Source organism: Parasteatoda tepidariorum, chromosome 5, assembly GCF_043381705.1.
Source record: "Parasteatoda tepidariorum isolate YZ-2023 chromosome 5, CAS_Ptep_4.0, whole genome shotgun sequence".
Classification (NCBI taxonomy): Eukaryota; Metazoa; Arthropoda; class Arachnida; order Araneae; family Theridiidae; genus Parasteatoda; species Parasteatoda tepidariorum.
The window spans coordinates 53,363,856-53,375,948 of record NC_092208.1 but is presented as its reverse complement, the minus strand read 5'-3'; the positions used below and the strand labels follow the sequence as shown (position 1 = coordinate 53,375,948).

At 27.6% G+C, this 12,093-nt stretch overlaps 1 protein-coding gene across 1 annotated transcript in view; it reads right to left on the bottom strand.

The window, feature by feature from the left end:
- The window catches only part of LOC107449150 (B-cell receptor CD22), a 239,683-nt gene that overhangs the window by 140,182 nt on the left and 87,408 nt on the right, over positions 1 to 12,093 (bottom strand). Inside the window, 2 exon segments of the mRNA XM_043055035.2 lie at positions 10,775 to 10,860; positions 10,862 to 10,967. Coding sequence (XP_042910969.2) covers positions 10,775 to 10,860; positions 10,862 to 10,967 — 192 coding nt within the window.

Below are 12,093 nucleotides of genomic sequence, written 5' to 3'. Positions count from 1 at the left end.
CTTTGACGAAGTTGGATTTCTGACCCCCAAAATATATATGGTGTCGGCACAAATACGGTCCCAATAGTTTGGGCAGGAGAGCGGTCCAAACTTTTTAACCCTTAATGTTAATTTTACTTTGTGCGGATTTTAATATATCTCGAACCGCTTAAGCGAATTTTAAAAATTTTGCGCACAATTATAAAATATATTTATCCAAAGATAATTCTCGGCAAAATGTAACTTTTAGTAAATATTTATTATAACTTCACTTTTTATTTGAGAATTGACGAAAAAATTTTGAAGGGCAAGGTATGCAATTTTTTTTGATCCTCTTAAGAAAAGAAATTTCAAATGACAAAATGCAGAATTTGAGTGAAATCTGTGTATTAGTTTCCGAAAAATAAGATTCTGAAAAAAAGTCGCATTTTTAAAACTTTGCTCAAATGACAAAGTAGGACATTTGTTTTATTTTTATTTGTTAAGACATCTTAATTGCAAATTCTACTTTTCAAAAAGTTAACATTTGCAGAAGTTTTCATAGAGGAATTAGATATTTATTTTAAACAAATGAAAACTAATAAACATATATATATATATATANGTGTGTGTGTGTGTGCGTGTAATATACAAGGTTTATAGTGTTATCATATTTAACTTGTTGTTGGAGAAAAGGGTATAAAAATTAATAAAATAAAGAATCAAAGAAAAATTTAAGAATTCAAATTGATTAAAATTCATTAGTTTAAAACATGATTAATTAGAAATTATTATTTCAAAAATTAAAAAGTCATTTCTGTAATGAAGAAAGAAGCAGCAAATGTAGTTCGTAATAGCTTTGAAGTGTTTTTCAAAGACCTTTTGATAAGGGCAATAAAAAAGCCAAGGTTCACATTTGAATTCAAACTATAATTTTAATTTATATATATCTTCCTGCCCTAGAGAATTATCTAGGCTTAAGACACAATAAGGTTTTCCCTCCTCGATGAAAATTATCAAAATCAAGGAATAATTCTGAATTTTTATTTAAATTTTTATGATCTCAGAATATGCAGCTTTGAAAATTTCATAAGTATTTAAAATTAGACTACAAATGCTTCCCTAAAACTCTGGCGTTTATTCATATTAATGTTTAAACATAGAGATAAAATATGAGTTAAACTAAGACCTAACAATTATGTAAGAAAATAGCGTAGTAGCGCAGTGTGAAAACAGTTTTTTTTTATTTATTTTTTACAAAAAAAAACGTTATTTCATGTACGACGTTCTGTTAACTTCAAACGTTTAACTTTTGATGCTATTTTCTCATATGGAATTCTCACGTTTTTTCTCACGCTGCATTCCAACCTTTCAGGGAATAGGATTCAATTGCAATCAATTGGATTCAGTCAATAAATATATAAACATATGATGTGATTACATAATTGTTCTCATATTTCTATCATATTAGGTAAATTATTGAAATAATTAAAATTTGAATTCGTATAACTTGAATTTGAATTACATTAATGCACTAAAACTAGTCATTTGGGTAATTTTATATTTAATCTATTAATGTTATTTCATATTATTTGTCGCATATATTGATGTATATCAGACAGGGATCTTTTTTAAAGCTAATATTTTTATTAATAAAATTTATATTCTAATTACATATACACAATAAAGCTATATTCCAACATTTTCACTATAAGTTTTTTTTCAGTAGGATATTCGAAATGTAACAATAGTTTTTAAATAAAAGAAATAACCCTAAATCTAAAGAATTGTTTCAAATATGTTTCCTTTTAAATTACGATGTTTGTAAACAGTTTATTTTTTTAAACTAAACTCTACCATACACTCTCATTCGTACACAGATCTGAGATTCCACGAACGATTTACTTAGATTCGATCGAATTATTCAAATCTTTGCGACCATGTCGTCTTTAAATTCGTTTCAAGGGAAATGGCAGGAACTGATAAATCCAATCACTTTTCTCCTTGTTTCAATGTAAAAGGAATTTGTTTAACATGCACCTGTCGTGGCTTTAGCGCAGTATTATCCGATGAAAACCCCGATGTTATCTGATTTTCGATCTTCTAAGTTTCCGATCGTTATCTCGATACTTGTTCGGAATCCGCTCAGAGAGAGTGATGCAAAAAAAGTTTAGACAGTTGGAAAAGTTTAACTTTCATTTCTGCTATCTCATACAAAGACGCTTCGAAATATTGCAGAACTAAATGGCGTTTAAACTTCTTTTTCTTTTTTTTTCTTCGTAAATCTGTATTTTGTGGATAGGTTTACATTTCAAACTGATTAATAATTAATTATTGCTTTTATAAAGAATACACTTAGGTAAAATAGTTTTGTAAAATCAGAAAAAAGGTCCTGTTCGTTCAGTTCGGAAATCGTTAATTAATTTAAAATTATGTTTTTAATTCGTCCAAATTCAACGTATTACCCATAAAAGTTTCCTGTGGCACTAAGAATTAGTTAATAAAATAGTAAAATGGATTACAATATATCTGTTTTGATCACAAGCATTGATGAACCAACTGTTCCATAAACTAGATCTAGATAAATAATTTAATCTTTCATTCTGAAGTCTTGTAATTGTAAACTTATCACAGATAGAAAGGTAACAAAGTGTGAAAGTTTTTTTCTAGATACTGCTTTATTTTGAAATTAAAAAAAATGCTTTTAGATGGTCACGGACAAAAATGTATCCTTTAACCTGTTGGTGATGGAACTTCTCAAGTTCTTTTTCTTACCTACGGGCGTATTTAATGTTAAACATGAGGTTTTTAAGGGCAAGAAATAGCTTACTATTCTTAATCTGATATCTGGGAGATTTCAAACCTTTAAATAGGTAATTTTGTACGTTCATATGGAGACGGCTTGCCAATTCTAAGTTAATGATGTAGAAAAAAAGAAAAATAAACAGTACGCAAATGATTTAGTATTACATTTCAAATTAGAACTAATATTGAGGTGAAAAGGTTTGCCTTTGTGGCCTTGATTTCTATCACCCAATTCGGGCGGTTTTGTGCATTTCAGAAATTTTAACGGAACAGTATCAATTTGAAGCAAACTTTTAATTAAGATATTTAATTTTCTCTCGTCAAAAAGAAAAGGAGAAATTTTGCTCTCTATTCCTCGTGCCCGTGAACTTTTTGAGCTAACGTATTCAAAAATAACGTGCCAAAATATTTAAAAAAAACTATTTCTTACCCCGGAATCATGTTTAGTATACACCAGGTGACAGTGCCAGACTGTTTGGGGTGTTTAGAGATAGTTTTTTTTAATCAAGATGTCAACACTCTTATTTCTTTTTTTATTTCAAGCAAAAAATTAGCCCAAAAGTTAAAAATGAATTCATATATTGTACACACATGCGAATTAATAAAAATTTTTTAAAAATAAAATAGGCACTTTATGACTGTTTTCTTCAAACTATTAAAGACCATTAAAGGGTTCAAGCATTCTAAACATCAAAAGTAAAAGCGTAATTATTTTAATTATTATTATACATTAATAGAAGTTTCTTAATATCTCAAGTTTAAAAATTGTAAACAATGAAATTTTAAATTAAGCAGAAAGTAAAAAAAAAATTGGAGACATAAATCAAATCATTATATGCCTAAATATATAAAAAAAAATAATTTTAATTTCAAAAATTCTGTTTTACATCAATCATCTATTTCTTGACTATAACTTTATTGAAATATTTGTTTATCTTAGAAGGTCTTCTTAAAGCTTAGTCATCTGACATAAAAATATAGTTGTGGAGTTTCAGTGAAGCGATTAATTTAGTGCTGAATTAGTTTGTAGGATTATTTCTCGAACAGAAATCCCCCCAAAAGAAGCCACCAAAATTACTACTAATTTGCAAAGTTCTAAGTAAGAAAGATACTTAAGGCTGCATGAAAGGTAATAAAAAACATTCTGCTTAATTCAATTTATGAGAAACAAAAGAACGTGATATCGAGTTGCAATTTCTACGTTTTAGAAAAAAAAATGGAAATTAAAACGCTGATGCAAGGTGTTCATTTTGGCTTCTGTCTAAAGAAAGTTAGGATAGAACTGATTATTTACAGAAGCAAGAAGAAAATGTGCGATGACACCACTGGCAAAGCCTTTGGCGTAATTGGCGCAATTAGTTTGTCACATCATATTACTTTTCACTGATCACTTTCTCAACTAATGAGATTGCTTTGTTTAACACGCGCTGACTCGTCGCCTTAGTCTGTTTTTTAAGCCATCTTATCGTCACATCCGGAGGAATTTTGCAGACGATAAAAGGGTTGTAGCAAGCTAAAAAGAATGTTCTTTCAGACAAGTAAGAGCTGGGATCAAAAGTGGAAAGTTTTGTTTTCACTATCTGAATATAGAATCTCTTGGAAGTGCATAAAGAATTTTCGCTGACCCGGGCAATTTTGGTTTTATACTAAGCTGGCAAATTTTATTAGGGTTTTCAGAGATGAGTTGACGTTTTTTTTCCCTTCTCACTTCTGCTTAAAAGTAGATAAAATATGCAGTTCGAGAAATCGAATTTTCTAGTATATGCAGCAAAACGAAAAGTTGCCTTTGAAAGTAAATATCTGAGCTATTTCCTTTTCGACAAATAGAAGTGCGGAACTGTGCAAAGATCACTATCGCTAAGTCAAAAATATTCCTCTTTGTGTAAAAAAATTACCAATAAGAATAAGTTTTGATAAAGTTTAAAAAAAACTTTTCCTCTCCATTAATTTCAAATATGTATAATATATTTTAAGAAAATATTTAAAAGAGAAATTCAAATATTATATCTTATACTCTATTTCAATAATAATAATTTTTCGGACTATGAAGTGTTTTCAATGTTTTTTAATTTTAAATTTTTGTGAAATATTGTAATAATTTTTATTGATTGATTTCCATTTCTAGTAAGTAAAAGCTAAAAATTAGTGAATGTTTGTTTAAATTAATAATTCACGATAGTATTAAAGTAATTAGAAGACTTATTTAGTAACATTACTCACACATACTCGATCTGGAAAGTTATCACGTGCTCTTCCATCGTTGAGATACAATTGTGATTTGTCTTCCTCTTTTTTCCCTTACATTTTAAGAATCAAAATAAATTTATTGTACCAATTGAATTCCTATTGTCAGTACAAAATGCTTTTTACATTTGCACATTATTTGTGATTGTATACTATTATTTATATACCGTTTAACTGCACATTTGACTGAACATAATTTAGAGGCAAAACGATATTTATTTATTCTTCTTTTTCTTCTTTACTATTTGCCTACAATTATTTAAACATTTTATAATTATGTTAGGAAAACATAGACGTACATTGACGTACCAAAACATAACTATTCAAAAAATCAAGGTAATGATTCGATCTTCGTAATACATAGATCATGTTATATGGGGAAGTGAATGCAACAAGAACCAGAAATGATTACATATGTTGTTGTAGATGTAGTTCAAAGGTATTTTATCGTAAATGGAATGTTTGATAATTAGGATCAAGTTAGCAATGTGTTTTCATAACTAAAGTGCTGGAATCAATAATAAAATCAAATTTACAAAGTGAATTTATTAACTGTAATTATTATTTTAAGAATCAGCTTCAATATAAATGGTTTACAGAATTCCACTAAGAGGAAAAATTATATTCCTTGTCCTTACGTGTTCACAAGTTACATAAATAATATTAATTCCAAGTATATTTTAATTGATTGAAAATATTTATAAAGATCTTAATGTTATCTATAAATTACAAAAAACGTACCTTGAAAAAATTGATGCAACATTTTTGATTAATGCATTCAACTCTAATTAATTATTTGAAAAGTAAAGTTAATAAACAAAAAAAGGAAACTAGTTAGACGAACTTTTGAAATTTAACTCACTTAATGCATGTTTTACTACGAATGGAAAATATATATAATAAAATGCATCTCATTTTATTAACCTAAACATAATAACGTTACCTTCAATTTAACCGCAATGCGGTAAAGACTTAATTCAGTTATATTCTATTCTAACTGGAAATTATGTTTCATGCTTTAAAGCATTTTAATAAGGATTTTTATTTATGCTTTTACTAATCTCTTTTATCTATCTATTTTCCAGTTGTATGCGTCAATGTTTAAGTTAGAGGTGACTGTATCAATATTTAATTAAATGTAAAAATAGCCAGTTTTAATGACTAATACGAAAACAGACATTTTCAGAATTATCAGTCAAGCATAGTTGTTATTTATACAATTATGCTCTTTAGAGCTATTTCAATAATTCAAACACTACTAGTTTTTAAAAATCATAATATTTTTTAAATAATTTATTAAAAGCCATTAAACATAATAGTTACACTTGCATTTTATTTCATGCATATTTTTAAAATATTTGAATTATTCCTTTTTTTCAATTTAAATTTCGCATAAATGATCTTTGCAATTAACTAAACTACATTTTTTTCCACTTTATCTTGCAATTCTCAGTTTAATTAGCAAAGCGCATTTACTTTTAAAATTTTACAAGCATATTAGCTTGTCATTATGCTTCTGGGAATAAATTCTCAAAAAAACCTTAATTTGTAATTTGTTTCATGAATTAGAAAATGCTTCCCATTAATCAAATGGCACACCTTGCTTTTCAATACTTTTTCTCTTTAAATTGAAAAAAATGTCTCTTTTCGGCAAATGAAGCATATTTTTCGAGAGGCAAGGAAATCAAAAATAATTTTTGCTTCTTATTTCCTAAAAATTAATATCCCATTAAAGTCGATGCATAAGAGATGAAAAAAGTTTTTGTTTGCTATGAAATTAACATGAAATCGGTATTTAAACAGAAGCAGGGGAAAAAATTAAACCTTAAGTGTATCAACACATCTTTATGTAGATTAATTATAATTTGTGTCCAAAAATTTAATTAAAACAAGGCATCTAGTAATTAAACACTTCAAAAATTAATTATGTAATTTGAAAATTGTGCTATCGTAAAGAACTATTTTTCCTTTTTTAAATTTTTTTTTATCTTGAAAATATTTAAAATACTTTTATTTTTAAATCATCTTATTTTTCTCGTAAATGAATTAAAACTGTAGATCAGAAACCAAATAAATAAAAAGACCTGTTAAAATAATATAAGAAAAAGTGAAAAATATTTTTTTTGTATCAATAAAAATTTAGAAATGCAGTATTTTTTTAAATCAATAGTTACAAAGAATTATAAATTTTCTTGTAACTTTATCCGTCGAAATTCAAGGATTTTGAGTTGTTTGCATGTCTTAGTCTGAACTCAAGGAACTTGAATATTATTAATGCACTTTATTAGTATTTTTGAAGGAACTCTACTTTGAGTTTCATGAGCGCCTTAGTCTAAAATCAAAAATTTTGAGTTACTTTAGTGCCTTAGGTGGAGCTCGATTTTGAGTTTTATTCGTGCCTTAGTTGAAACTATATTTTGAGTTTTAGTAGTTTTCTCTTGATATATTTAAACACTACTTGTTTTTTAAAATCATTATATTTTTTAAGTAATGTATTAAAGGGCATTAGAGGATTGCTAAAGGTCGGAATTCAAAGACCATGAATTTCATTAGCACCTTACTGTAATTTTCTAATAATATTTAATATTTAGTGTTTATTAAATTCAATTAGAAATTAACTTAAATTATAAACTGAGATTAAAACGCAACTCAGCCAAACGTAACTTGTTTTTACTTATATTAAATGCAACTTTAAAGTGTAAATTTGCTGTAATAAAAATGTATTTTCTTTTAATATCAAATACCAAGTAACGAAAGTCATCTTATCCTTATAGATGCAATGCACAAAAAGAAAGCACACACCCTCAATAAATTTTGATCCTAATGATTGGATTTTCACGCACTGGCACTATACTAGTTCGAGCACCTGAACTTTAATATGCTATTTATTTTTGTTCAAACGATGTTTTAAGATTTCATTTCAAACAAAACGCATTTTCTCTGAATAAACATACCTTTCTTACAACAGATTTGAATTCTTAATTATGAAATAAATGGAGAGTGACTGAAAAGCAGAAAATGCGGTCCGGATAGTTGATGCAGGAGGTTCAAGAGTTTAACTTTGAATTTTCTAATTAACTAGAGCAGCTGATATTTTAGGTTAAAAAAATCAAAAACGCACTTTTTCCTAATAAATTCTTCTCTTCTTCGCAGCTGAAAGTTTGAACCAATTATTGTTAATTTTATTTTTTCCGCATTTCGTCAATTTTAGATGCAAACAGAAAAACTTAGCCCACATTGATCAATTCCATTTTATCAAAGATATTTCCTTGTAAAAAAACTAATTTTAATTAACTACTTTTTATTATTTTATTTAGTAATAGCAAAAATAAAGAATACACGTTTTTATATCATTTTAATGCATATAATTTTAAAAGGCAAAACACAAAAGTTGAACGATGAATTAAGTACATTTAAATTGATGAATTAAGTACATTTAAATTTTTATATCTTAAGATACACATTACGTTGTATGTATGTATCTTGTAAATCATGTATCATATAAATAATTAAAAAAGATGTGGAGTAACCTGAAATTTAAAAAAAAATATTGTGAATCATTTTTTGATTTTCAAAATACGATGATATTAAAATACACATGATGGTGAAGTGTATAGTTAAGTAGTTAGAAAACGGGATCGGTTGAAAGTAACGAAAAAGAGGAATTTTCGAGCTAATTAATTTTTTAATTAAAAATATGTATGTAAACCGGTAATTTTAATTATAAATCAATTTGAAAGAGCGTCATTGTCATTTTGAGTCAAAAAGCATAAATTATTGTATTAGTTTCAATAGACAGACCTTTTTCAATGTCAAAAATTAACTTAATTGGAATTCAGATTTCAGTATATGACTTATTTTTACATTTCAGTTCAATTTTTTTTACTAATTTTACGGTAGAATATTACATTATTTGATGTTTAAAGATGTTAATCAGGACTGTAAGAATAAATATATAGTACTTAATGATTCTTTAACTTATTATAGGTCCTACAGTAATAGGATGTCAAAAACTGTACTGTTTAACAAAAATCAGAGGAAAAGTTTTTTCACCAGCATGAATTGTTAATTTTGAAGTTAACTTTAATTTGAAATATTCCAATCTCCAGGTCTTAACGCAAGATTTTTTTCGCAATTTTTGGTTTAGATTTTTTTTTTACTAACCTTACGATAGTGAGGTAGTATCAAGATTTTTAAGGTATACATTAAAAGTTTCATTAAGATACAATATAAGTCTTGTTGTAGCAGAAATCACAGAAACAGTGTTGTTACCAAAAATATAACAAAAAAAGCATTTAAATCAACCCTTGTAGTTTCACGGTGGGACAATTTAATCCCATATTGAATATTTTTTTAACATTAAAAAACTCCTAGCAATTTTCAATTCTATGTATTCTATCTTTAGCATGCCCCTATCTTATTTTTTAACTCGATTTTCGCATTTTCTTATTTGAAAACAGAAAATGGGACAGTATTCACAATTTTAATCTAAAGATGAGAATATTACTAATGTGCTTAGCTTTACTCTGTGCTAGCTCTCATTCGAAGTAACTCATTAGTAATCTATTATATGTGACTAAATTAGCTGAATTTCGTGACTAAGTGACAATAAATTTCCAGCCATGAAATTAATTTTAAATGAATTTGAGTTTAGCGAGATAAAAAAAAACCAATGATGATCATCTGCAGAATTTTTTAATTATGCTGCATAGAGGATGGGGATTATAATATTCAATTTGATAGAGCCAACAATTTAGTTTCTAGCCAAGCACTACAGTGTTAGAATTTTCAATCTAAAGTTATGGTAAAACAATCTACAGCAGTCTTTCCATCCAATTAACCAAGTTTACGGTAAAGAGCATTTTTAACTTGATGGTTTTGAAGCCATTTACAACTGGTATGGTTGAAAAACTATGAATACAAAACTAAGCAGTTTCTTAACCATTTACAGCTAGCATGGTTTCAAAACCGTAAAAAAGAAATTTAGCTTGACATTAGAGCTAGGCTTTTCTCTTGATAATGGGTATTGGAGTTAGGTTATGGCTGGTTTGTTTTTCATCAGATGAACAGTGAGACGTCGTTTAAATAGTTTATCTGGTTCATTCACCTATAGCAAGAGATGAGGAATGCTAGAATCTTTTGCGTTATGGTGCTGCCATCTGTGCGCGAAGGAGAGTATGGTATTCTAATAGTACAGGGTCACAAATTGAGAATTGTTAAACATTGGAAACCATGAGTTGAAGGGAATGGAAGAATATTTTTGAGTCAATTCTGGGAATCGAACACTCGTTCCGTCGGTCATGGAATTGACGGATTAGCACTCTCGGCTATAATATGTACTCAACCGCAAGGAACTACGTTATGTCAATAGGTGGGCCTAGTTAGCGCATGATAAAACTCTGGTTGCTTAACTGTATTAGATTAAATCAATTAATTAACGATTTTTCTCACAGTTAACAGTTCGAATAATATCCTATTTATGGTTATTTGACTGTTTTGTATTTATATGGTAAAATAAAAATTAAATAAATTGCTATTTAATCATTTTATCCGAGAAATTTATAACAGCGTACTATTTTACACATTTTCCAACAAATTTTAAACCAAACAAACAGTATAAATACAACATAAGCTTAGACGGGGGTTGGACCCAAAAGCCCTTATCTAGGAAATTTTTGAGCAAGGTATCCTGTTGAAAAAAAGTAAACACTAAACCAAAATCTTCGGGAAAAAAACTGGAAATAGATAGTCCTTGAACAACACTTACTCAGAGTATAGAGTCTCGTAAAGGATAAAGAAGGGCACTTTCCTCTGACATAAGTGACGTCACACTTATACGTTCCTTCATCNACAGTTACTATAAATCGTTATGAAGTACACTTTTCCACACGAGGGTAAGTCCACTTCACACGGCAACACTGCTGAGTCACCAATGAAGCCCGAAACAATGTGCTCTCGACCTGAAAGAGAAATAACGTTATAGGATAAATATATTTAGGAAAGACGACTTAGGTTTATATAATTACGTTTAAAATTGAAAGGAAAAAATAAGAAATTATTGACATATTATCTAAATAAATTTTAAAAAAATAGTTACTATTTTCTAACTTTTGTGAATCAGATGCATGATCAAGTTCTTCAGTTTACTTGAAATTAAACTGTAATCACATTTTTTATCTCTGAGTTCCAGAATAAAAAGAGATTTACTTAAAACATATCATTTAAGACATATTATATCACTGGCTGAAAACACTTGCTATTATTTATTTATAACGCTTAACATCATTTATTTATAATTTTTTGTGCCATTTATTGATAACATTTGACATTATTTATTAAAAATATCTGTAGAATCTGTGGAAAATCATCGATAAAGTTGGAATTATTGAGAAGTTTTTAAGTGATTCAGTTTTTGAAAACATATTAAGAAATAATGGAACAGTACAGAAAATGTTACATCACAAGATTAATTATTTTTTTTTATAATCACATTTCGAAAGTGAGCTTTCCTGTACACTTATATATTTCCAAGAATCCTATTAAAATTAAATGGATGGTAAAATGAACTTTAATTTTAAAACAATGAACTATCGGGGAAAATGTGCTTAAAAAGCTTTCTTCAAAAATAAAGACACACGAAAAGATCGGCCAAACCGTGGTAAATTAAAAGACTCCTCGTGGCCGTTAGTCTAAAAAATTATCAAAGTTAATTTAAGAAAAATTAGTGAAGCTGCCTCATCCGATCATAGAATTATATCTATTATTTGCTTATTTTTTAAAGATAAAAAAATATAGTTATGTTTAAAATGATTGCATAAAAGGTAAATACTCAATGCTGACTGAAAGCAAAAAAGCTACACAATTGCAATGGACTTTTATAATCTTGAATATCTACGCTAAAGAATTAGCAAGTTAAGAATCATCATCTATTTAGAGAATTTGATTTCCTCTCGAATGCGAATATAAATATTATTATTGATAAAATGTTTTTAGGATTAAATGTAAATTTCTGAATGTAATGTACTAAAATTTCTATGCAGATTTTTGAAAACACATTGCATTACCTTTTTTTAATTTTATATTCTA